At 40.4% G+C, this 27,915-nt stretch overlaps 1 protein-coding gene and 1 long non-coding RNA gene across 4 annotated transcripts in view; both read right to left on the bottom strand.

The window, feature by feature from the left end:
• Window positions 1-19,065: 19,065 nt before the first annotated feature.
• On the bottom strand, window positions 19,066-22,769 carry LOC311258437 (homeodomain-interacting protein kinase 1-like). The gene is made up of 9 exons (XM_084354696.1): window positions 22,624-22,769; window positions 22,115-22,297; window positions 21,806-21,929; window positions 21,456-21,577; window positions 21,279-21,347; window positions 21,015-21,189; window positions 20,740-20,931; window positions 20,195-20,406; window positions 19,066-20,051 (listed from the first exon to the last, which is right to left on the bottom strand). Exons 1-4 carry the CDS (start codon window positions 22,686-22,688, stop codon window positions 21,494-21,496), a joined length of 456 nt encoding a protein of 151 aa, XP_084210822.1. The 5' UTR covers window positions 22,689-22,769; the 3' UTR covers window positions 19,066-20,051; window positions 20,195-20,406; window positions 20,740-20,931; window positions 21,015-21,189; window positions 21,279-21,347; window positions 21,456-21,493.
• Window positions 22,770-26,114: 3,345 nt separating this feature from the next.
• LOC311258188 overlaps window positions 26,115-27,915 on the bottom strand; it is a 93,283-nt gene continuing 91,482 nt past the window's right edge. For all 3 annotated transcript variants that reach the window (XR_014622699.1, XR_014622700.1, XR_014622701.1), the window contains one exon: window positions 26,115-27,893. This is a non-coding gene — a long non-coding RNA (uncharacterized lncRNA). The remainder of the gene's footprint in view (window positions 27,894-27,915) is intronic.

Consider the following 27,915-nt stretch of genomic DNA (forward strand, 5'->3'; position numbering starts at 1 on the left):
AGCGCAGCCTCTATATAACGCATTATGTGCCACGAAACTAGTTCATTTCACCAATATTTTGTTACGATACGCTAGTGCTATTCCCCTCTGAGTCCGGGCTCGTCTGTTATCAACATCTGGGGTCAAACTAGCAGTAGCAGCTACAGGTAAACAAGCCGGCTGTCGCGGGTGCGCGCGCAGCTCAGAGACGACATCTTCCAGGTCAGAGGTAGTAGATCAACCTACAGACCCCGGATGTTGACAACAGACGAGCCCGGACTCAGAGGGGAATAGCACTAGCGTATCGTAACAAAATATTGGTGAAATGAACTAGTTTCGTGGCAGATAATGCTCATAGAGGCTGCGCTTCGGTGCCCCGTCACTCGCATTATATGGATATACGCAGCGCTCCACTGGATCTAATTTCGTCCGAACGACGCCAAATGACACCAAAGTTATCTGGGTGAGTAAATGATGATATATTTTGCTAGAAATAAGGTCCAGGTTGTAAAAAACGGTAGTTATCCTTTAAGTTCTGGATTGCATCCATCTAAGAGCCAAACACAGTACCAGGCTACCTCTAGATGTGGTCAGGCAGGTCTGATCGCAAAGCGATGCATTTACATTTTGCATTAACGTGCGTTAAACCTTATCCAAATAACATGTCGAGATACAGATCTTATTTGTAATAAGTGTAAATGGGGTGTAATGAACATCTATGTCTCATGTCAGACTGGCTCTGTGCAGTCAGCAGATGAGTCCATGTCAGGCTCAACGACACAGACATGGCCTGATGTTTCTGTTGACTATGTCTGTAATATAAGTTTACATTCCTAACTCTGACATTTTCCACTACTTTGGTTGCAACATCTACATACTTCGGCACTCTTGAACATCGCCCTGTTGAGAAACTTTTGCTGATAAGGGGACACAAAGGTGAGCTGTGAGAACTGCTGTCGCTGAGATGCTGGGATTTCCAGCAGGTCTGTGTTAACTGGGCGGTGATGGTGCAAGCTGCTCCTAAGCAAGCAGCTCATGTTTAGTCCCCGTCCAGTGGAAAAAAACCTGCCTAACCTGTCCAATACTCCCTCTGCTCTGTCAGTGTGTGTGTGTGTGTGGGCTACTTACCTCACTGGGTGCTGTAGGAAAAACATCCGAACATTCATCAAAACAGCAAAGCACAGATGAAGATAAGACCGGCCTGTTTTTGCATGACAAGTCTCAGTGGAGAGAGAGAGAGAGAGGGTTTTCTCTCTCAGTGTGTGTGTGTGTCTGTGTGTGTGTGTCACAGTGCTTGCTTGGGAGACACAAGGCAGGACATAGAGACAAAGAGCAGGCTACAACTAGTTTTAAAGCCACATGCTGCCACCAAGTCAAATATCTGTCTTTGATTGGCGCTCTCAGAGGCCAGATAAGAAAAGCCTCTGCAGTGTTGTGTGTACGTGGTTTTCAAGCTGCAGCTTTTAAGGCATCTTGTTTTCCCCTGAAGTCTGATAACGCACATTAAAGGGTGGTGCAGCCTGAGCTCCTTTATGAGCAGCGTAGGTGGGCAAAGCCTCCGGGAAACGGGAATGAAAATATGGCAACACATCCTTAAAACAAAATGTCAAAATAGGTTGTTGTCCCTGAGGTGGAAGCCACGTCACATGTTTTGTACAGTATCTCCAAATACCAACCCCACCCTCCCTCATACGAGGTTTGGCGGCAGTAAATTCACATCATACTACTAATTTTCAACAAGAGGTTGCTTGTCAGTGAAACGTAATCATGGGTACTTTAGATATCAAACAAACAACCAATATTTCAGTTTTTCTGGTAAGGACAGTCTGAAATAAACTGTATATAGTTTTGTCTGGATTTTAACTCAGCGCTGTGTGTGGACAAATTATGGATTAATCATTTGGGCTATAAAATTGTCAAAAATGCACAATTTCCCAGAGCCCAAAGTGACGTCAAATGATTTTTTTTGTCCAACCAACAGTCCTAAACCCAAAGACTCTACATTTACTATCATAAAAAATAACAAAGGAAAGCAGAAAATCCTCATATCTAAGAAGCTGGAACTAGTGAATGTTTGTCATTGTTGATTGAAAATCACTGAATAATTAATCAATGAGCAAAAAATAGTTAATTTTCATAGACATGATTGAAATAATATAATTCTAACAGGTGTCAGAAACGGTAAAACTTGATTCATGTTTCACACTTGAATTAATAATTCATGGCCACAAATTAACAAAAAGGCAAAACTGTTGTTCTGCACGATATGTTTCAGGGAAGTCAGAGATAACACAACAATGTATGTAATTGTCAAAATCCATCTCAGTCCTCAGTCAATGCAAAATTGTAAAAATCCAAAGCCTATTGAGCCTAAAAACATTTTACAAAGACCTTTGCAGTCAGAACAACCTCCTGCTAACCTTCACCATTCTAACCGCTGCAAAGACTTCTAATTTTTTTGACAAATTATGCATTCATGTGCCCACATCAACAAAAGAAATGACCCCTGACACCTGCCAGCCTTTGGGAAAACGTTTACCTTTCATGCTGAGAGAAGAGGGAGCCCATCTCGTAAGTTTCATCCCAACAAATTGAATACTGTCCCTTTTGGCTCCTGTAACAATGCAGGGTTGTTGAACTTGAAGCGAGTCCTTGGACGACACAACCTGTTATCATTTCACCAAAATGTTGCCCAGGATATCCCTGCCTTAGCATTACTGTAACAGAAGTGTAGCTCCTGAACAATCACAAGCAAATCTATCTCACTTTCATGTGTTGGCAGAGCGTTTCCAGCTAAGGAATAACATTTAGTGAAGTGTGAGTGGGATTTTACATATCCCCATGAAGCCTTCTGTTCTTCTCCTATTAAAAAAAAGCTAAACTTATAAGTGAGAGTGTTAAAATGTTTGATGAGGGCTCTCGACTTTAAAGTGTTTAAGTTTTTCTTTCATCTCTGCCTCTCAGAGACATTTTAATATGTTACACATTGACTGTACAGATGGTGTCGGAGGGCGACAGACCAACGTGTGCGTGGCAGAGGCGTGTAATTGTGCCGTCGCTCGACTCGGCGGTTTGTTTTCCAAGCTGAGAGATGATTGGATCCGATAAGACGAACCTCTAAATATAAAGTTGTGGAATCATTAAAGCCATGTAAATATTCCCCTCCAATCCCTTTACTCTAATCCCCACCATGACCAATGAAACCATTCATTAGAAAATCATCAGCTTTGCAACATTCCAGGATTTTTTGACTTTATGCATATTTGTGTGTGTATGTGTGTGTGAGAGAGAGAGAGAGAGAGAGAGAGAGACGTGCATGTGAGTGTGTTTTATGTTGAGTTCCTGCAATTATGCATCCATTTCTGCGAGTGTGTAATGCATGCATTTGTTGTGCTTACAGCTTGTTTATGTAAATCACTGTGCCATTTCTATTTAGGTATAACTGACGACATTAGGTATAATCCTGAGTAGAACATGTCAGACATTGTTCCTGGTCCGTTTAGCAGTTTGGTAATGAGAATCGCTACCTGGTTTAATATTTTGTAACCATTTTGTAAGGTCAAGAAACTCTTCAGTCTTTGTAACCCAGCAACCATTTTTTATTTGATCTGATTCGAGTTTTGGTGCAGTCTCCACTTTGAGGCTGACAAATTTGCTTTTGAGTGTGTTACCTCCGCTAAGGAGGGTTTTCACTGGTGTCTGTTTGTCGGTTGCTTCGTTGGTTGGTTGGACTGTCAAATGGATTGCACAAAACTTGGATGGAGGATGGGCAACGGCCCGGAATAGACCCCATCAGCTTTTGGTGCGGATCCAAGATTTTTTCCCACTTTCTACAAAGGTCCACTTCTTAAAAAAAGTTGATTTATCTCAACCCGTCAAATAGTGATGCTTTGGGTTGATGACTGACCTGCCCTACATTCCCCAAGCATCAGTATTTGAAGAGTTGGGATTGAGACAACTAATTTTGTGAGGTGTTTTTTGACATTTTGGTTGATTTCTCAGTGACTAATGCATGGGTCTTGATGAAAAAAACAATCAGGCGTATTTAGGTGGCTGTTATTGTGAGTACAATTTGATACAGCTCCTAGATTTGGTGATATTAAATTATGGTTAAGCTGTTATGGGTGGTTGACAGTGATACAGGGCTATCAAGTTGACTGAATTATAAGGGACTGGTATGCGCTCTACTGAGTGCCATGTTGTATAAGTGGCTATCATAACCCCACTTGTGCTTTAGCATACTGCATGGTGAGTAATTGAATGTAACTGGCTTCATCCTAAAAGTGAGAAGAGCAGAGAATTGTAGCATCTCTGCCAGCCACACAGCCCAGCGGCCACGGCTGGCCTGCCAAAGCTTTTCCATTCAAAAGTATTAATGAATTCAGAAAATACACACATCTAATGTTACTCACAAGTGGAAGAGACCCAGTCCGTCTTGATAGGGATCATGAGTTAGCTTGCCAACCCCTGGCAATGAGCAATGAAGCCTGTGATTCACCGGTTGTACAGAATGGGATTTTTCTCTGACTCCATCCTCTCTAATCCGTGGACCCACCATCACACTGCCCAGCTCCCCGGCTGGAGCCGACAGCAGTGCATCGGCCGGGTTACAGAAGGAAACTCTGGGAGGGTTGGAGAATCTAGTCTGTTAGACACACGATGTATCACTTGGCTTTAGTTTAGTGTGTTGTATTGAGTCTCAAATGGAGTATTCCCATTAAGTATCTAGTTATCAATTCTGTTTTTCAGGGGTCTGTTCACACTAATAGAGGCTGTAAAAAGAACTTTATTTTGTAAGAAACTGAAAATATTAAACAAGAACGGGCCCGTTAGGCCTAAATACATGTTTTTGACTTTTGCTTAGAAACCTTCTGGCCTTGGACAAATAAACCCTGTTGTATTAGATAAAGTTGGTAAAGTGTGCATAGTGACTAAGTGTTTATTTGTAAATTGTTTCAGAAAATATGTTCAGTATGATTTTTTTCTCAAAGGCAGACCATGGAATAAGCAAGATATTTTTCTCAGGAAGTAATAATGACCCAAAGCAGCATGTTGGACTTAAATGCAGTGTCCTTTGTGCTGAAAGACATTATTAGGATATACATTGATTCAAGTGGAGAAATGCCAGTTCAATCAATCATTTAACCCTTGTATTATGTTCGTTTCTCCCCCCTTACTTTGGTGTTCCCGGTCAAATTTGACCGGTCTGGTTTAACTGCTCTTAGATTAACACAAAAAACATCATTCAAATATAATCATCACCAAATTGTATTTAACACCTTTTACTGCTGTAAATAATGTATCCAACTAGTGGTGAACATGAATAACTGCAGTGAATATCCAAAGAATAGACACTGAAAATTATAATAATAATCAAAGCAGAGACCAAATTCACAGAACATCAGAAAATCAACATGAATAGTCCTCTCTCTCTCTCTCTCTCTCTCTCTCTCTCTCTCTCTCTCTCTCTGTGTGTGTGTGAGAGTGTGTGTGTCTGTGTGGTTGTGTGGTTGTGTGTGGGTGTGCATGGGGATGTTTTCCATCTATTGGATGAACATAATCTAGTATTAACCCTTTCATTTCCTGTGCCGGTCATTTTTGACCGGGAACACCACAGGTGTTACAAAGCTGATTAGACCACTCAAAATTCAATGAAAGTGGTGATCAACAATTTTAAATGTTCAAATGCCTAGTGTGTAGGATATCATAAGGCCTTGAGGCAATCAGAGGAAAAATAAAATTATGAAGTTGTAAATCGGTCAGATTTGACCCCAACACCACAGGAGGGTTAAAGATTTAGTGGTTTTATCGGTTGCTGTTTTTGTTATCGCCTTATAAATGTTCCATTCACCAGGAAGTGATACTTCTCCAGTGAGTTCGAGCTGGTTTCACAGGTTCTTAACAAATTTACCAACACTGGTTTTGAGTTTAAGGTGGGTCTGGTGCCACAACAGACACACTCAGAAACACACACATAAGCTACCTGCCAGCAAGATGGAGGAGAGGGCCTCCATTTCAGGCCAAGCAGTGGGTATCGGTGAACCTTCCCCCAGGTGTGTGTGAGTAAGAGAGAGGGCTGAGGCTCCCTCCTTGGCAGCCAGTTTGAGGAAAGATTATCTTGACAAATTGGATAAACATCTTGTGTGTGACAGGATGCTGATGGAGGGTCCGCCTGCCCACACACACGCACACACACACACAGTCACACACACCTGGGTTTGCTGGTTTGTTTAGCCACAGACCGTGTGTATGTTTGCGTGTGTGTGTGTGTGTGTGTGTGTGTGTGTGTGTGTGTGTGTGTGTGTGTGTGTGTGTGTGAACCCAGCCTACAGGCAGGTAACAACAGGTCTACCTCCTCAAACAGAGCATGCAGGTTCTCAGGTGTGTCTGCATGCTCTGCCTCAAATACTCTGCCACTTTACTTTGTACGTGTGTGTGAGAGAGAGAGAGAGAGAGAGAGAGTGTGTGTGTGTGTGTGTGTGTGTGTGTGTGTGTGTGAGGGAGAGAGAGAGAAGGTTTCTATGTATTTGAGTAGTTGTTTTTTTTCAAAAGAGCAAGATCTAAAGTTTAATAGAAGCAAACAGGCCTACATACTGAAAATACACTGAAACCCATTAATACTGATTGAGAATGGCTGCTCAAGCAATTGTTTTCTCCTGACTGATAACACCTCAGTGTACCTTATGTTTATGTGAAATAATAAAAACCCTACATTTTTATTGCTTAATTAAGGGCATTTTTTCACCATTTAGGGTAAAAAAAGGGCACCCAAAGACTATCTCTCTCTCTCTCTCTCTATATATATATATATATATATATATATATATATATATATATATATATATACACACACACATATATATATATATATATATATATATATATATCATAATAAAGGTTTTGGAAAATTTCTTTCATTTCTGGTTTGGCAAATTCCACCAACGGACATTGAAAATTTCAGTTGTTGGCACAAATGTGTTCAAGTGATCTTATTGATATTTTCATCTACATGCTTAAATGTACTTAGTTAAAATCCCTTCACTGATGTAGAGCCAAATAAACCAGACATCCTTTGGCACGGTGCCTCCTCATCTGGACTTTTCCAAAGCCCTGTAGAGCTCTCACAGCGAGGCTTGTTATGTTAGATCTTTACTTGGCCGTTGACTCAGAGGTTGTCTTAAGATTTAACTGTCAAGACATCAAAGTTGCACAACAATGACCTCTGTAACTTTTATGCTTACTTTGATAGTTCATTTTTTAAATAATTATAGAATACCCTTTGTGATACAATTTTATAGCAGGCTGCTTTAACTACACATGTTCTCAGATATCCAGTGGAAACATGGCGTTAAATCTAAACACATGCATACACATACAGTATATACCCACAGACACTGGAGTCATGCAGAGGTTAATGTATCCACTCCCATCCTCTTTAGAGTCCCACTTTGACGGGTCCATCTCTTCTTAAACCCAGGATTTGGCTATTCGTTATCGCTCTCCCTCTCTTCTTCTATCTTTCTGCCGTCCTCTGCTCCACAGGGGGTTCGCTGCTCTCACATTTGGAGGATTTTCAGGGCCACTTTTGTCTTAATTAAACCAACTGCCCAGCTTCATCAGAAGAACAGAGAGATGACTGTGGTTCAGAGAGGGACACTGAAAACTCTGTGTGTACATATGTGTGTGTGTGTGTCTGTGTGTGTGGGTGGGTGGCACAGAGAGGTCAGAGGCTTTACTGTTAGCATAGCAGCTCCATGCTTGATACTCTTACATTCACACTTTCCATTTTAGGAATTTAGCCAACGCTCTTATCCAGAGTGACATAAAATAAGTAAAAGCCAACATTACGTCTCCCCGTCGTGGCCGATGGCTGAGTATTTAAACTCTACAAAGCAGAACATGATCGGCAAACCCAGCAGGGTGAGGGTTTTGAATCGGCAACATTTTCCTTTAAATAAATGTGTTTTTCTTGATCATGAAAGATTTTCATTTTAAAAGCCAGTTCTTAAATTATCAACTTAAATCAACTTTGTGGATGTAGAACACAACAATATTAGTTACCAGAAGACAACACAACACTACATCCAGAGTATGAATAGCAATTATATCTGGTCCATTAAATAAATATCTGTCCATCAATGAAAATCATTAGCAGTATTTAAAACCTGGTGTTTGTTGTTATTAGTTGTCAGTCTTGTTGTCAGTTGGTACAAGCAGCAAAATGTCATTTGAGATAACCCAGAAGTTAATTTGTCTCATAATGGCATTGTGTCCAACCAGATCTTCCACCTCTGCAGGCACAACACAAACAGAGGCTCAAACACCAATCCAGTTTGGGCATCCACTATAATGAACGTCAAAGCTGAGAGAATACTGTCTTTACCATTATCATCTGCAGCAATAACAGCTTATTGGAATATGATAACAGAAGTATTTTCCATATACAGAGCTCAATCTTTATCAACACAAAATCTAACAGTTACAGAACAGTTATGATAAGGTTATTAGTTTTGTTAATTAGAGTGTGCGTAGGAGGAGACTGGAGAGTCTGACTCATTATACACTGATGCGACACACCTGGAAAGATCCAGGAGAGCAACAGCAGCTGGGAAGAATCTTGACAGGGTGTTGTTAAATTTGTTGTTTTAATTGTGTAACGATGTGGAGCTTTGCCATCCAAACGTTTACCCACAAAATAAAACCAGAGCAGAGCGGGTTGGCCACAGTTAGAAGAGGCCAACTGACTAGAATGGCCAGTGTCACCCGTCACTAGCTTCACAAGAAGACAGGCAGCAACAGGCTGTCAGGCAAGTTACCTGTAATGTAGGCGATGTTTTTAAAATGTACCGCTGTAGCCTTATGTTTTACCACCCATATACAGTTAATAGAAGGTGCATTCTAGGATGTGTCTAATATCTGGACCATCATGATGACTACATCTCATGTCAAAGCCAATATACAGTGCTTTGAATTAACCAGATATAGAAAGTTGCTTTAGTCTCACTGGGTTGTGTGTTGAGGGGACATGTCAGTGGAGCAGTGGGGAGGTTACAGGGTGGTGCTGATAGCCACTATAGGCCACAGAGAGAGAGTCTGTACACTGAAATACAGTGTTCACTATTAGGATTTTGGCAAGCAATGGTCAGTGTAGACCCTCAACCTCTTCACTTTCTCACACACACGCACACACGCACACACACACACACACACACACACACACACGGACATACATGCACACTCTAAATAACACTACTGTTGTCAAAACCTACTCAATACAATGTTGCCAGTCTGTGCTTTGCTAAAAATACTCCAAGCAAACAACATCGTCTGTCCAGTGTGTGTGTGTGTGTGTGTGTGTGTGAGAGAGAGAGAGAGAGAGAGAGAGCAAGTGAAAGAGGCCACTAATCAACTAACAAAGAGCTTGTAGAAGAGAAGAGAAGAGAAGAGAAGAGAAGAGAAGAGAAGAGTGGTGACAGAGAAAGGCCAAAGAGAGACAGAAAAGATAAATGAATAGATAAGAGTGAGGAGCTGAAAAGGCCAAAGTCATGACAAAGCAGAATAAAAGTCAAAAACAACTTTTTCATAATATGATATATTACATATGTGACTGGCCGGCTGCTCTTCTTGGGTTACACTTCTCCTCCATAGCCATTTTTTAATGCCAGAGTGTCATTCTAGCTTGGTGTTCTATGGAGAGACGGCTCTACCTGCAGACACTTTGCCTGTCCATTCTCTATAGCCCGGAGACACAGCTGTGAGCTGAATGGGTTGGTGTGTTTAAAGGGGAAAAAACAGCTGGCAAATCGATCACCACCACCAGCAACGCAGACACAACAGCTTACATGTAAAAGTGCCCGCTATGGCTTAGCCCACTTGAGTAAGTTTTCCTGTTGGCTCTGTATAGAGCCTATGTGCAACCATTAATCAGCCTTTAGTCCAACAGGGGGCAACCAGAGCCTTGTTTCTTCCAAAAAGACATGCATTCTTAACTGTAGCTTGAGTTGCTTGTTACATGGTATGACCCTGTGGTGGACCCAGACAGTAAAATTGTTGCGGCCCACATAAGACACATTCATCTGGATGGAGTTGCACTGGGTATAAAATTCACCCTTGGGTTCACACTGAACACACCATTATACATTAACAATCTGCGATGCAATCCAGCATATTGTAGCTAGGTAAGTAGGAGTGTAACTGCCTCATCAATGAAGGATTGCTTCCTGTATAAATATATCAACAAATTAGCAGCAAATTCTCATCTATCTTATTATTATTTTCTAAAGCATTGATAGGACCACAGATGTGTACAGAACTAAATAGTCTATCTGAGCCATCTTGCGTCTGAAGCTAGTGGACCAGATCTGTACGTTGAGTTCTGCAGGACTGTGGTCCATTTTCCCCTGTGGTACTGCAGGGCTAATTTACAGCTTACAGACAGGAAATGACCATAATCCCCTGAGCTTCCCTTAATCTGCAAACTCTTTCTGTTCTTCATGCTCCAAATGATCGGGCAACACACTCTCACACACACACACACAAGCATACACACACCTACACACTCATACGCAGTCCTGAGCTGCTCAGTGGTCAATGGTAAAGGAGATCCCGTTCAAGGTGATTAAGCCTTCTCTTCAAGACAACAAAGAAATAATCCAGAACACTCTGACATTACGCCCTCTGGGACTGACTGTAATATCTGAGTAGCTGCATGGCTGCTGTTTACCCTCAGTGCTAACCTGCAGACAGAACAGAAGGCCTTTAAATATGTATCTTAATATCACTCGTTGTGAGCTTATGTCTCCTGGCAACTCTACAGCAGTAGCTTCTGTCTGAAATTGGGCCACTGTCTTTTTTTGTTGGTATTGTTTTCCAAGAGCAGAGGAGAGGTCTTCCTGTTTATTAGGCTGCACCGGAGCCATACATCTAAAATAACGTTTGGCTTTCAGTGTCATACTGTGGACCCGAAACAAACTGCCAGCTGCTGAGTCCGTTCCGGTGGATTTTTCGGATGTGGGCCGTCTCACCTTGGTGATGATATGGAGGATGCTGTTAGGGCCAACAACACTTAGCTCTGAGTGCTGCCAAGGTACACGGCGTCCTCCTGTGAAATGCCTTTCGGCTCGTTTCTAAGTGGTTAATGTGGTGTCTGTTTCCAAGGCAACACAGCACCCGCCAAAATGGTGTTTTAGATTTTTGGCAGTGTTAAGCATCCATTTTGACAAAATAAAAAGCGTAAACACGTACACAAATATTTGCAGTGAAGCGATTTGATTTTTCACACTGGCACCCCCACTGAGCTGTGAGACCACAACACACACCTCGCTGTGAGGGGTAGTCATGTGATACCAGCACTCCTTTCAGGTATTATGGCCATTACAGCATTTTCACACTTCTGCTAATATTTTTTTAATGGACAAATGTGCTTTTGAATTACAATACATTCCTGTTGGCTGGCACAAATTCAAGACAAATTTGTGAAATTCCACTTTTTGTGTAACACCACTCAAGCAATTGGCCACAATCCCAGTGTGGGCTGTCCTGTGATGGAGCATTAGGGTTAGGGGCTGTTTGATTTGAGAGCTGGACAGAGGCACTTTGCCATGTCTCCTTCTCTCCATCTTTCTGATTCATTATGTTTTTGCCTAAAAGTAGACCTAAGAGATTTGACTTTTCAACGTTCAAGACTTTAATTACCTGATGTGATGTAGTGGCAATTCTTCAGCTCGTAACCATCAGGAGTTCACAACCTCACAATTCACATCCAAAGCCCACGTTTTAGTGTCAATGCAAGTAAAATTGTGAAGGTCAAGGTTGCCTGATGGCTGTGCAATAAATCACACTTTAAAGCAGGAGACTAGAGATTGCACCCTTTCCTTGACCTTAACCGAGTGTTTTGTTGTCTAACCCATAGCATACTTTGGGTGAGTGTTTTGCTGCCCTCTCTGGTTCAAAGTTTCAACCCTGTTCCACCTCTGGATTCTGGAGGAACACCTGTACATCACTGCAACAAAGTGAGAAGTTAAACCACTGTATAAAAGTGAAGTTTTTCAAGGGATGTTAAGTTACTCTTTAACCATGTTTTATTTGCCATGATCTTTCCCTACATTATACCTGAATAAATGCACATGATTCTATGCATATGTTCAAAAAAGCTGGAACGCTGTGTTGCACATAAAACAAACAGTTTGTTTGCAAATGATTGTATTCTGTCTTAATTAACTCTGTCAATGCTTTCACCTGTGTCCATTTGTCTGTTTGCTTGTTTGTTTTTCTGGTAGATTGATTTGTCTGCAGGATTACACAAAGAGTACTGACAGAGTTCCACAAAACTTCAGCCAGTGGGCCATGGCGGAGGTATTCGCTCTACTGACATTCTAGTTTACATCTGTTATTTATGTTTCACACAGCCTCCTAACTTGTTTGGAATTGGGGTTGTACCTTTTAATGAACCTTGTGAAACTGGTTCTTTACAAGTTCATAGTATCTTTGATGGTGGAGTCACTGGCTCCCAAGCCAGTGACCACAGCTCAAAACTGCATTTCCACATTCGTAAGCATGAAACCACTGGAAATTTTTAAGGACGCCTGGCAACAATTTCCAGCCAGTTGGTGGTGACAAACCGGGTGCTTTTCACGAGACCTCAGGACACCTCCAGCCGTGTCTTCTAAGACAAAACATGAGTGCAGTGTCTTTTCCGAACTCTTACCAAGCTGTTTTTGTGCCTAAGCAGATCATAACCACAGTGTTGTCACAAGATAAAGTAGAAAATTGAACACAAAATAGCATAACATTGCAACATAAAAGTAAAGTTTGAACACACCTTTGGTTTGCAGGAACGTACTTTGCCATATTTATAGTGATTGGGTTGTAAGTGGCACAAAATATGAGCACAAATATTATGTTGCGCACTGAAATTCATGACAACTTTAAGAGAAAATACAACAATAATCAGTTCAAATAAAAGTGTCAGCATTGCAAATTGAGTTCCTGATTTGCATATGGATTTAATAATGAAACCTAAAAATAATGATCCTTACATGTACTGTACTGTACATAAAAGGCCTGAAAGTGGAGATGGAGGGAGATGGGAGGAGACAGAGACAGACAGACAAGTCTGTGAATTCTTTCCTGTTGTGATGAGCAGAAAAGACTCTTGTCTGCTGTTGTCTCTCACACTGAGACTGTATTGTGTTTTGTGTTTGTGGCAATCAATGCCATCAACTCCAGTCACTGCCTGCACTTCATTAAGACTCTGTTCTATAGCTCATTCAGCAAGGAGTAGAGATGAAATGACATGACACAGTTTGATTGAATTACATTATTTTACGTTCTATTCTAAGAAGGTGGGCGAAGAGTGACACGAGGTTATTCAGAGGAGACGGGAAGAGATGGAATTAGATGGAACAAATGATGAAACGGAGCAAAATGCGGGTGAGATAAGATGAGATGGAGGAAGATTAAGAAAGATGAGAAGAAGTCAGAAGGGAAGTGAGGAAATACATTTAGTGGGAAAAGGATAAGATGATACAACGCATGAAGTTAAAACATTTCTCGAAACTCCTGTTTAACTTTACAATATGTGAGATTTTTTTGATTTCCAATAAGGGATTATTATGTTTTGTCTCTGTGATGAAATTAAATCTGTCAATGTACTTATAGTTTCATATTTTGAAGGAAAAAATATGAATTTGAATGTTTTTAAAGGGGAACTCCAGCAATTTTACACATTAAAGTCTTGTAAGGTCTTGTGGAGTGCTACTGCAAGTGTGGAGAGTTAGTTTTAGTTTATGAATTACTGGCCTCATAATTGCAATAAGTTCACAGTAGTATGCTGTAATTATTCATACAGTAGCTTAATATAACTGAAGAGCACATAATATATTGTGTTTCTATAGCAACCCAGCCAAAATTACACAAAAAATACAGTATTTAATTTATTTAACAACAACAATATATGCACATTTACACTAAATGTACAGTAATATTACAGTGATTTACTGTGTTTTTATGTTGACCGTATTGCTTATTAGCATGTTAGCCTGTCAGCCTGTCAGTATGTTAGAACGTGTACCTTGTTGGACTACTTATAGGCTTGTAAGCCTGTTGTTAGCCTGTTAGCCTGTTACTGTGTGGTGTTGTACCATCATTACAGTAATTCCTTCTAATGTATCATTTTTACTTTTTTATGGTCACTATAGAATGCTGCTTATATTCACAGTAGCTGGTGTTTGTTTGATTCTGATTTTTTTTTTTTAACTGTCGAGTCCAACGGTGTTATAGGACTGCAATGCTAGACTAGTGGACAGCTTTTACCATACCTGGTGCCTTCATTACCCACAATGCCAATTAGCCACCGAGTGACATCATTGTAGGAAATTTATCAGATTGCATGCAGCTTCCTCTGGAGCCACAAAAGGCTTTATACAACTTCTTCACATATACACCTAAGGCCTGTAAACACACTTTAATGTGTAAAATTGGCGGAGTTACCCTTTAACATGACTAATTAACAGAAGGCCACATGAGAACATGCTGCAGTTCAGCCTTCCTATTGCTGTAAAATGTATCTCATCTATCCTCACTGCACTGTCAGAATGTCAGGAAGTATGTCTTATTTTTATATATTAGTTTGATTCAAATATCACATTATATTGGCAAAGTGTCTGCAAGACAATAATCATTAACAACACATTTGCATGTCTGTATGCTGAGAGTTTGTGCCACATCATTGTCTGTAGACAGTCGTGTGATTTGGTGAACCGGAGGCTGAGTGTGTGGCACCAATTCATTCTGTGGCTGCTGGGCTATTCAGCCTCTTTCAAAGGAGAAACTGATGACTTACACACACTCTCACACATTTATCGGCCAAGTGAGTAGGCACATTTGTCTGTTGTGTGTGTGTGTGTGTGTGTGTGTGTGTGTGTGTGTGTGTGTGTGTGTGTGTGTGTGTGTGTGTGTGTGTGTGTGTGAGAGAGGGAGAGAGAGAGAGAGAGAGAGACTGGGGAAGCCTATAGGGGAAATCTGGCATTTATTTTGTTTTTTATAAAAGCTTTGTAAGAAAAGAGTCAGGCCATTATTTACCATTACGACAAGACATCAAGTTTGAAGTTATATTATCATTCCTAAAATTTCTGCTGAGTTGATCAAAATGTATATTTTGTATTCATATAACAGAGTGACTCACATCATTTGTGGAGTTACAGCTTTTAACCTGGACCAGTGAGTCATGCTTGTTGAGCAACCAAAACATAAACCCACTGAACTGTTCTACAGTCGATCAAAGTGTGAAATATGTGGGTCTCAGGGGGTCTTGAACCCGGTAAACAACACATGAAAAAATTTGTTATTTTTCTATTTACAGTGGTGGGGAAAGTATCTGAACCGCACTGTGAAAACGTATGCCTTTATAAAAAATGATGGGATACAAAAAGTCAAAATTATGAGCTAAATGTCAAAATTGTTCTAATAACTTTGACTTTCTATTTCATATTTACAGCTTTTCATCTCATCACTTTGACTCAGGCCTCATTTATTCAACCAGTTCCTTTCCTCTCAAAACAAACTGATAAATACAAATAAAATAAATTAGCTTTTGGAGATCTGCTAGCCGGTCGCTATTCTGCAGATGATCTCACAGTTTACTAAACTTGAAAAAAGGCCGACACATCTGATTTATTTCAGTTTGATGGAACCATGACATGCAGTAATACACAAGATAGCAGCTTGTGTTTGACAAAGTGTTTTTATTTGTTTTATTTTAAGAATTTAAATTATAAGGACAGACAGGAGCTCAGCATCTTGTCTGTCTCACCAGAAAGCTTTAGTACTGTAACCTGTCGGTCCGTCAGACTGTCTTCCTCCTACGACCTAACAGATAATTAGCAGGAGTCTCCTTCAAGGATGAAATCAGATTTTTGGTTTTTTGCTTCGGCAGACAGACAGACAGAGAGAGAGAGAGAGAGAGAGTGAGAGGGAAGCGAGGAAGACAGCTGCCTTCTCGCTGACCTTACTGCTGAACTGTTATAATGTTAAACCATTTTTCTTTCACTTTCCCGTTCATACTGTGTGTGCGTGTGTGTGTGTGTGAGTGTGTGTGAGAGAGAGAGAGGTGAGATGAAGAGAGTATTCCAGAGGGCTTAAGGGCATTTCACAATGTTAAAGGGGTAGGTTTTCAATTACAGTGTGTGTGTGTGTGTGTGTGTGTGTGTGTGTGTGTTCACATGCTCTATGACAAACCTCTGAGCCACCTACACCCCTCTGCCACTAGCCGCCACAGCAACACACGTTGTCTAACTGACAGGATAATACACGACACAGTTTGTTTTGTCTTACAGGAGACATGAGGCTGTTTTTGACGTCAGTGTGATTACAGTAAGTACAGGAGATCACACAGAAGCTAACAGCCGCCGCTGCTTTCTACACTTCATTTTACAATCTGTGTCACCAGCTCGGATATGGCAGACAATCTGTTGCTGTACAGAGACTGTTCCTCAACAGAAAAATGACAACATCAGCTGTTTGTTCAGAGGCCTCTGATGATCTGAAATGGGAGACTGCTTCCTGTGTCCTGCCGACATCACACCGAGTGTTTTTTCTCTTGATTGTGACCACAAGTGTTCCATAAACTGCCAAATCAAATCTAAACTACAGTCAGTGACAGACTGGGATCAGTAAGTGTCCAGGGCATTTGCAACAGATCGGCCATATTTTCAAACCCATTATTTTTTCAAGCCATATTTTTCAAATGGATTTGAGGGGAATTGTTGATTATTTTTGTTTTGCATCATCGCACGCCGCCTGCCCAACATCACAAGATTGATTTCAATCTATCCGCACGCTCAGCAGATGTAGCGAGACTTAAACAGACAAAGAGGGAGACTGGACTGGGGAGAAAGGGCGTGTTAGTGTCTCGTATCTGCAGAGACCCTGCAGCCCTCTGCCTGGATTTTCTTATATTCTCTCTTTGTTGCTGCTTGGACGCTTTACCAACATAAAATGTGGCTATTTGACGTCCTGGGAGTGAGAATCAACAATCAACTGTCTTTGTGGTGCGTTTAGGAACAGCTGGGACAAATCCTACTGATTCTACCTTGAAGTATAAAGTCTTTGAATTATAATAATATGATGTGAGGTTCAGTTGGCTTTGAAATGACCTTCAGAGGGAAACTTTTTGCTTTTATACTTTGAGTACATTTCAGAGCCTGTACTTTATTACTCTTACTTGAGTAAAGAAGTTGAACCAGTATCTGTACTTCTACTTGAGTAAAGAATGTGTGTACTTCTACCACCTCTGCTTAAGATAAAATCATACAGACTGACTAGAATGCAGAAACTCACAACACTGAACACACACTCAAAGGACACACACTAATGTGACAGTCACTGACATCTGACGCGTGCCGACTACGATTCAACACAATCTGAGAGCAGCAGAGCGCTCGGTGCTACGACATGACATCCTCAACTATAAGGCCCATTCAGCACAAATACACAGGCTCCATGTTAAGACACAGTACATGGTAATACAGCAGGAAGTCAGTGACAGTTGGGGGTGCTGAGGGGTCAGTCTATATAATGATGTATAGTAAATAGTGCAGGGCGTTTATGTTGTAACCTGCATGCAATGGTAGAGGGGAGGTGGAGTGTCACAATCAGTGGCTGGATGTTTTCAATAACACCTTTAAAATTTTAGTATCTGATCATTGTTAACAATAATTTACAACATTACATCGAGGCAATACAGCAGACTCCAAACTTCAACAGCAACGTGCTGTAGGTCAAAGCAGCGACATCAACTACAGTCAACTACAGCAAGGTGATGAAGAGAGAGATAAAGTCTCCAGACCCCCTTCAAAAAAAACTCCAATTTTGTGAGTTGTTGAGTTAGGAGAAACTTTATAAACTTTGTGAAATGCTGCCAATGACACACTCTCAATCATTTTGGCCTTCTTGTAAATTCGGCGTATGTTATAGCCTCGTTTCAGCTGGTTCTGCAGCCCCCTCAGCACCCCCAGATCCTGCATCCATGGGCCTTTCACCGGAATGAAAAGAGCGCTGCAAAGCCACAGCCACAGTGCATATTAAAGCAGCTTCACCACACAGTGAAAACCACTTCTCTTCAAAACTTTTCATGAGCTGAGAAAATGTTTTCAGCTTCGTGGCGATGCATCATTCAAAATATTTCAAAATTCAAAAACACCTAATTTGCAGATAAGTGGTTTTCACTGGACAGTTGACATGCTGCTCTTCTCCGCGACCTTCTCACTGATGTCATTATTTCTCCATCGCCATCAGCATGAGGGCCTCCAGATTCATAAACTTGAACTTTGATGTGGAAAATCCTTCACATGCCACTTGTGTTCAGGAGAGTCAACACAAACTCCTATTTGTGGACTATTAAGTGGCAAAGTGGCATGAAGTCCACTGCTGTAGGAGACAGCAGCACAGAGAGCAGTTCATGCAGGTTGCACCTCTCGATCAGCCTCTGAAGACGCACCTGCTGCTCTGCTCCTGCTCCAGTTTCCTCTGCTTTTCTCATCCTCATGTCAATAAAACCCTTATCTTCAGCCGAAAGAGCCTCGTTTGTTTATTCCTTAGTTTTTCTCTCTTTTTGCCTGGCATGTGCCGGACATGCTGGCTTCATTTCATTTCCGCCTATCTTCACCTTTCCACTCACTACATCCAGGTGATCATGGGAGAATCCCCCACTCCATGATGTTGTGAATTTTCAGAGAAAATGTGGGCCGTTTTTAGATGCTTTGGGCCGTATGTATGCGTAGAAGAGCTTATTTAACTAATTAAAGGGGCAATATGTAGTTTTGGAGAATAAATCCAAACTCTAAACACTAAATTTTTACATTATTAATGAGGTAATATTATAACCTTCTAAATATTTATCTTTTCCATCACTGAATAAATAAGCTGTTCTCAGAGGAAAACAAGGTCCCAGAACACAGTTTAATGCTAGAAAGGTGGCAGGGTCCGCCACAAAGTAAAACAGTATGAAACTGTGTTGTCCTTTAAGGTCAGTTTGTTTATTCATGACAACAAAGAGAGTTTGTTTATTTAGTTTGTTTAGGTATATAAAATAGATAAATAAATAAAACAATGTAGTGCACCTGGAAAGAAAATAATTTGCCCAAATACCAGATGGCCAACCTGTCACTGGTTTTGAGGATTTGTCAGCTTCATGGTACAAAAAAGGAAGAATTTGCTGGTTTCCACTTAGAGTTAATCACACCGGCTGTATTAAAGGCACAGAAAACCTAATTAAGATAAAAATTAACTTTAATGTGAGCCAGTTCAGAGGATGTCTATTTATGTGAAGTGTCAAAATAAAAAAATGTAATGCCTTTCACATATATAGACCAATACAGACATCATTACACACAGGTTTCAAGGGCCCCCATGGATCATCACCCTCTTCTGTTTTACTATCTCCTTATATCTGTACTGTATAGACCAATTATGTTGTGTGGTCTGTCCTCTTCCAGGTCACCACTGTGGAGAGGAGGTCGTGTGAATTTGGCATCACTTGGTGATGCCTCGGCCTGCTCAGTCGTCCTCCTGGATCCACACACTTTACATATATTTAATTTAATTTATTTGTATCAGACATTCTGTGAATTAAATTTGTAAACTGTGATTTTGTTGTTCTGTTATGTACATGCGATATTTATTGCATCCGTCCTGCGAGAGGGATCCTTCCTCTTCCATCTTTTTTTTCCCCCTGTTAAAATATATTTTTCTTAATATAGCAAGTTTTTGTACGCCTAGAAACTGGTTTACAAACAGGTAAATGTCAGTTAAACCATGTGCAGAAAACTCTTATTTTCTGCACATGGTATTTTTATTTATGAATGAAAAAGGTCCCACAAATGTTCAAAGAAATGGACACGAGTGAAAGTTTTGTCAGTAACTGAGCCCGACTGGAGGGACCCTGCTCCTCCTCCTATATACTGGGGAGGTTTGTTCTTGTTTTGAGCCTGAAGCCTCCTCATCGGCCCTCTTCCTCTTCTTGAGGTGATGGACCGGGGTCGAGCTGGACATGGCGTCTGTGTTACTGAGTAGTTCTAAAAACAAAAAAAAGGTGTTTGATTGCTCAACAAGCTGGTAAAATATCTCAAAATATATCATGTTGCATTCTCAGCCATCATAAGATTTTATAATAAAGAAGATAAACTGAGTCTGTGTTCGTTGCCACAGATGAGCTTACCTTTGACGCTGTCCATCAGCTCTTTATTGAGGTCTACTCTCCTCTTCCTTTTTGCTGGAGGGCTGCCAGCTGAGGTTATGCGTGTATCAGCCTCATCGCTCTTTCTTTTGTGCTGCAGTGACTTTCGTGGGCTCGTTTTCCCACCTGTCTCTGGGAGTGCTGCACCCGGGCATTTATTCCTCCTTTTAGGAGCCGGGGAGGAGTCAGGGCTTCTGTGTACATTAAAACAATGTTTGAATCTCGTACATCTTACAGCAATAGTTAGACATTTTGGGGATTAGGCTTATTTGTTTTCTTGGTGGGAGTTAGATGAGATGATCAATGTTAGACTCCACATGTGGAAATTTTAATGTGATTAAAGCCAATCGAGTAATTCACATGTGAAATTTTCAGCTTATAGTTGAAAAAAGTCCAACCAGTTCACATGCGACATTACTTTCTTTTCACATGTAAAAACATTAGTGCACATGTGAATATAGCCAATTGCTCATGAAAATGTGTAAAAATGTGGAATTCAAATGTGAAGTAGGCAGTTTCACACCTACCTGTTGCCACACTCTGAACCATCAGCACCATCCCTTTTTCTTTTCTTTACTGGACTGTTTTCACCGGTGCTGCTCAGCCCGGCAGGGTGAGCCTCGTCAGGAGCACTGTGGCAGGCCGGGCCTGGAGAGCTGTTGGAGTTCCCCCCGATCGAGGTCTGACAGATGCTCATCAGCTCCACGCTCATTTTCACACTGAAAGACAACGCATCGCTGAGTCAAACAACTTCACCTATCAGCACAGAGATAATACACACAGCATCTAATCACACACTTACTAGAAGGTGCTGTCAAATGTGCCAACAAGGTGGCTCATTGTTATAAATGGATGCTGAAGAATTTGGCTCTGTGTAATTCTCTCAGAGGTGTCAGCATCTTTGTCAGCAGGTCGACAAAGCTCTCCCGGTCACACGCATCAGCGCAGGCATCTTCTCCTGACAGTTCATGAGGCGCCTGGTACCGGATCAGAATAAAAGAAAATGGTTTGAATCTGAAGGTTTAGGGCCATTTTGTAAGAATGTTTTCTAAAAGAGACATCCTACCCTTTTTAGATCATTCAGGCTGACAATCGGGCGTGCGTTGCAGGTAAAATGTCTTACTTCAAGTGGGGACTAAAGAGAGGAAATATCTGAGTTAGCAGATTTGTTCCATGTGCAGTGACAGACGAAAAAAGGAAACAAAATTGTTGATATGGCTAGATGATGGACAAATAATGATACCATGAATCTCCACATGAAAGGTTCAAATCCTGCATTTTTCACACAGGAAACTGTTCTGTGTACAGTCCAGCAGCAAGCAGATGGTCTGGAGGTTTTCCAGTAGTGCAGAAGATATGCCTCATCTGTGGAGAAAACACAATGCTGCGTTACACGTCAAGGTCCATATTTTAAACTTTCACAAGAGAATGTCTCCAAAAGTTAAGATACCTACAAGATTGTGTCCTTTTAGACAAGAAAATGCTAAAATAAGTGTCAGTGGAGTGGAATATCTCTCGCTGTTGTTACCCACAGACTTTATAGCCCAAGATGACATTTATGCTGGTGTTTTAAGTTTTAAGTGTCATACTGACCGTATCATACTCATCACTGCCTGGCAAAAGTGCTACGCCCATCAACATTTCAGCGGCAATGCAGCCAAGAGACCAAACGTCGATGTCCTCGTTGAAGGACGCTCCCAGCAGGACCTCTGGAGCTCTGAGACAAGCAAGACATGAACCATGAACGCCCGACATCTACACATAACTGTCAATTTATTTTGGTCAGATATAAGCCTGACCAACACCTAAGATGCTGGTGTGCAGGATTCTTCCACTTGATAACCCTTCTGACAGAGCTCTCAGAATGTGCTGTCAGTTATCTGCTGTTACACATTTACTTACCTGTAGCAAATGGTCTGAACAGTCGCACCCGTCCATTCCTTGGGATTTTTCATAGCTAAGCCAAAGTCAATGACTTTCACTCTTGATGGCTGGCCCATACTGTCCACCATCATGATGTTTTCAGGCTTTAGATCTGCATGAACAATCCCTGCGCTCTTTAGAAACTCCAGAGCTATCGCCAACCTGAATAAAACCAACAAAAAGAAACTCAAATTAAACTATGACGAAACTTATTACAAGTTTTTCTTAGCAATTACAAACATGCACAGCTGATTATATGAACTCATAAACATCTATTTTCCTAAGATAGTTTTAGATGGACCAACATTTGTAGCATGGAAACCCGACCTGAACACCAGGCCTGATCGACTTGCCATTCAAAAGGAAATATGTATTATGATGAAGCTATGACAAAACTGTAATGCCTGCATTTAACAGATAAAGTACACCCTTTGTTGTAGAGCCTAGAACGCAATTTTTCAAGCAACATTTTTATTGTAAAAACCAACCTGGTGCACAATGGGGCGGATCTCTGCCAAATGAAGACACCTGCGGCTCCTCTGCAGGAAGTCATGGAGACTGAACTCAAGACAAAAGTGTCCCCCGTAGGTGAAGGAGTCGTTCCATCTGATGATGTTAAACCTGTCAGAGCCAAATTCCTTCATGTTTTTAAGGATGACCTCTTGAATGTGTGAGATATCAAAGAGATTTGAAGTGAATTCAATGTAGTTTATAATCAATACACAAGATAAATGCTGATATACACAATGTGTGCTGCACCTCATGCTTTGCAGCCTCAATGTTTCCCTTGTTTTTGAGGACTTTCAGAGCCACTGTTTCATTGGTGGCTAACTTCCTGCACTGGGTGACCACTCCATGGGTGCCACTGCCCAGGACATCCTGCACCACATAGTCAGAGGAGGGTGGGGGAGATCAGGCTCCCAGTGACGACCTGGAGGTCCTGGTTGTCAGTAATGGTGCAAGATGAAATCTGCTGTTGATTTCTGACACTTGGGAGGACAGAAAACAAGGAATGTAGACAACATCATGTCTCGCCTCTCAGGGCCTCACAGCCTGTATATCCACATATACTTCTACTGGTGCTATTCCTTAAATACATATATATATTTATTATAAACATTCAGAAATGAACCTATACTTTCAGCTGAGTGATCTTGTGCTTATATTAAAATAAAATCTGAAAAGTAGATCAAAATAAAATGACTAATAACTCACGAGTACATCAGATTTTTAGACCCTTTACTCAATCTTATAAGATTTTATCCTGCGTTTATTTGTATTCATGTTCGATCCCTGCTCATCGATAAGTACACAAACAAAGCTGTGTATTAGTTGTATTTTACTGGTATTTTATGTTCAGACCACTTTAAAATACTTTGAAATAGACAGAAACTTTCACAGTAATGTATAGGCTGAGAAAAGTAACTGATGAGATAATGCTAATCAGGTTCCTAATATACTAATCTAGGGGCGGCTGTAGCTCAGTGGGTAGAGCAGGTGACTAGCAGGTAGCTAAAATGAATAGATACAGTAGATACTTAATATTTATCCCCGCAGCAAATGAACAAAACACAAAGAATAGTGAAAAAACAAATGTATGCCCTTTTAGGAACAGGCTGTTTGTGTAAAGGTGTCCAAACTACAGGGAGTCAGGCAAAATAAATGTAATTATAAGTTAAAAAGTTAAAAAAGATGTATTGCACCGGGAGAGAGGTCAGGGGAATGTAATTGTCCATGTAAAAGTCCAATTCATGAGTGGAGTCAGACCTCAGCAGCCTCCCGGTCCACTAAAGTCCTGACTGTGACGGATCAGGGATGAGTTATACAGTCTGATGGCCACCGGCAGGACCGATCCACTGTGTCACTATGTTGAACATGTTGGGGGTATAAGTTTTAAGATGCTTCACTTCTCAACCAGCCGGGGCAAAGTTTGTAGTTTGTATTTGTGTTGGTGTTTGTGGTGTAGTTAAACTGTCTTGCATTATACAAAGATGTGTCTCTGTGATCTGTGAACTCTTGCCCAGGTGTTTGTTGGGTGTTTAATGCACATCACTTCCAATGGGTATGAAGTATAAGTAGCAGAACAAGTCATCAGAAAATCATCAGTCACAGCAGCGTAACCTCGTACCCAAACACATTTAAATCAAACTAAACTGAAACTGAAAGTCAGGACCTGTTTCAACGCTGACAATAATACTATCTAGACACCATCGTACTGAAATAAAGTAATTTGATTACATATTTAGGAAAAAAGAAAGCTAAACATTGGAGTTGGTGTTAGTCAATAGACAGTTCTAGGCACAGTAAATCAGTTTTATCCAGTTATTTATTCTCCAGACAGGATGAATTATAATAATGATAATTATTATTATTATTATTATTATTAAATAATAATAATAATAATAATAATAATAATAATAATAATAATAATTCTTTTGTCTATTCATTGAAACTGTTAAGTATTGATCTTGAAGAAAACAGATCAGTATCAAATACAACTATACAGATGCTTTCAATGATAACATGAAAATTAATTGAAAGTGTGCTGTTCATATAGTCTCAACATTTCCCAGTTTGCAGACTTTTCCCACAATAAACAACTTTTCTACATAATAACTTTCAGTTTTTGTTTGAGCGTATGTGTGCTTGTATCCATCAGTGTGCCAGTGATCGATAAACATCAGCAGGAGACTTTATGACAACATTATGACTGTGAGATTTTGTTGTCACTGAAATGATCATTTCTGTATTAGTGCTTTGTTAATGATTTTATTATTAACCTTGAATATGTTAAAAACATTTTCACTCAGCAGTTTTCTTCATGCTAGTGTACAAATATTTACAGATGTACAGATTTTTAGGTGTGTGGTACCAATTCAGCTCTGTTTGAGTGTGTTTATCTGATGAAAAATGACCAGTAATCTTTGTAATCGACATCATAGTGTTTTGTTAAAGCTCCCGTTAGTATAAAAGTAGAGTTTTGAGTCTCAGTCCCAACTCGACACTTTCAGATGGCAGCCAACCCGACCTACGATCCCACACTGTCAGTATTACTATCTTACTAACAGGAGCTTTAAATAAAAAAATTTAAAAAATACTTGGAAAAACTTCATTAAACTGTTGAATTTATATTTGAAAACATTTATGTTGTTAAATCTGAAAGATATTAATGATTCTGCACCAAGAGTCTCAGTTTCTTTTAATTAGATTGCAGCAAACAGTGATAATAGAGCCATTGTCTCTTCCTGTGTGTGTCTATGCGCTGCACTTCAGCATGTTTACTGATTAATCTGTCATCCATCAATATCAACTCATCTCCGCCCCACAAACAGAGATATCAGTGACGGATCACCCTGATTTGTATCAAGAGACAAGACCTAATCAATAAGGTTAAACACACTGATGTGGTTCGAGAGTGTGGGCAAACAAATGTGTGAGTGAGCGCACCACAATGTGTGTGTATGTGGGTGTGTGTAGATGGGTGGAGGAAAAAAGGCAGGCTGGGGGGTGTTGGTCTGATGTAACGGAGTCGGTTTCATGACCCGAGGCATCGAGGATGAGGAGGAGGAGGAAGACAAGAGGAGACAGAAGGGAAGGGAAGGGAAGCGACATGAAGAGTCTATAATGACACACACACACACACACACACACACACACACAGGGACACAGGGAGAACAGTAGCCTCCGGCTATCTGCAACAGTGAGTGTAAGTGATCGCATATCTGTGGTCATAACTCACAGCCATCAGGGCTACTGATGGAAGCTGACACCTAATGTCTCTGTCCCCGGCTGTGTGTGTGTGTGTGTGTGTGTGTGTGTGTGTGTGTGTGTGTGTGTGTGTGTGTGTGTTACTTGAATGTACTGTATTTGGTTGTCTGAAGCAAAGCTGGGAAAAGCTGAAGATGAACCCAAACAGTAAGATGTATTTACAAGTTTCACAGTCCAGATGTATAGAAATAAAAGACACACGCTGTCAGAATAAGGCTTTAAGATGATTTCATCTTTATTAAATTAATATAAAATGAGAAGGTGCTTTCGTTTTTACTCCACAGTACAGTAGTAAATACACATAGAGCTTACAGATATGGACAGAAAACAACAGAAACGTATTTCAGACTCAGACTCTAACCTCTTGAGGTACAAAGTGGTGTTAGGAGACAGTATTGAGCTGCTGCTAGTTCGTTAGCATGCCTACTTCAGTAAATATCTCTGCAAAACAACACATGGACATCTTCATCATATCAAAACTGTTTCTTCACATTCGTTAATAATTTAAGTTTGGCATAATTGTTTTTATTTTCTAAATAAAAATTCTTACATATGTCCTGTAAAAATAAAGAAAGATGACCTGTTTGTTCCTCATGCAATGGACAGCATCAAATGCATGTTCAAATGGATGGATACTGATGATCTGCTTCTACTGCACCTTGCGGAAAGATATGATTTAACACAATTTAGAATAAAAATGTTACAAATCCAACATGTCATAAAAGTTTTTTAATATGTTGTGAACGTGACCTTGTAATTCAGGTGGATTCTGATTGGCTGTCAGTGTTTCTAGCGTCGATCAAATCGCTCTGAAAGCGGTCCCAGTGCTTTGGTACACCACTGTCATTGTCGTTACTGTACAGGTGTGGTGTGGACTCAATCTAAAACAATCTATTTATAATTATAGTCAGTGTTGTATGAAGTTCTCAAAAGTATTGTTTTGAAAGTATGAATAGTACTTGAGTAAAAGTCTGATAGTATCTGATATCAAATGTCATTTTCTAGCAATAAATATACTGAAGCATCAAAAGAACAAGTAAAAGTAAATTGTACTCACATGTACACTGTATACTATGAGTCGAGCAGTTACAGTAATGACCTGGCCATTTACTCAATATTAGTCAGCATTTTTCTGCTTATCGAAATCAGTTTTTGTTTTTTTGTTTTTTAATTGGATTGCAGATCAAATTAATAATTTTAAAATGTGCTACTTTGGCTCTGACACAGCATGTGATCTACAAAGTAACTAGTCACTAAAGTTATCTAGCAACTGTAGTGGAGTACTGTAGTGTGTGATATTTTCCTCCAACATGTAGTGGAGTAGAAGTATAAAGTAGCAGAGAAAGGAAACACTAAAGTAAAGTACAATTACCTCTAAATTGTACTTTTGTACAAAGTACAGTACTTGAGTAAATGTACTTAGTTACATTCCACCACTGATTATATTATGTTCATGGTTACACATAAAAAACTAAAAAGCAGGATTACATTTATTAGACAGTGACAGCATTCTTGTAAAGTACATTTTACATTGTGTTAATGATCAATTAAGAAAATAAGTTCTGTAGAAAACAAAGATAATATGCACACGAGAGAGAGAGATGTCATTGTACAGTGTCAAAACTCATGGCTGAGTTTTTTGGCTCAATCCAGCTCAAACACCATATATTGAAAATAAAACAGGAAATCTGCAGAGGAAGCCCCCAAAACAACATGCATAAATAACAGAAGGTTTTCTGTATTATCCCAGGGTAGCTCTCTGCCTGAATATTCCCCCCTAAAAAAAACTCAGAGAGCTGCTGTGTGTCGTGTCCAACTGAGGCTTTCCTTTCAGTTCAGTTCAGGTTATTCCAGTTCAGATCAGTTCGGCTTGATTCACTTTAATTCAGTTTGCTTCACCTGGAAATGGCTCACGCTGCTGACAGGAAGCTCTCGTTCACTCTCCGTCTCTTGTACTCCGACTGGCTCGATGTTACACCATCAGCATCACCTGCAGGGAGACAGAGAAGAGA

The sequence above is a fragment of the Pagrus pagrus genome, assembly GCF_965226575.1.
Source record: "Pagrus pagrus genome assembly, chromosome: 6".
Taxonomy (NCBI): Eukaryota; Metazoa; Chordata; class Actinopteri; order Spariformes; family Sparidae; genus Pagrus; species Pagrus pagrus.

Bases quoted from the DNA above. Each gene is read 5' to 3' on its own strand.
- LOC311258437 (XM_084354696.1), bottom strand. From the start codon at position 22,688: ATGACTTCCTGCAGAGGAGCCGCAGGTGTCTTCATTTGGCAGAGATCC. The intron at 22,298-22,623 runs GTTGGTTTTTAC...GGTTTTATTCAG, and splicing joins TCCGCCCCATTGTGCACCAG to GTTGGCGATAGCTCTGGAGT. The intron at 21,930-22,114 runs GTAAGTAAATGT...TGCTTGTCTCAG, and splicing joins GTTCAGACCATTTGCTACAG to AGCTCCAGAGGTCCTGCTGG.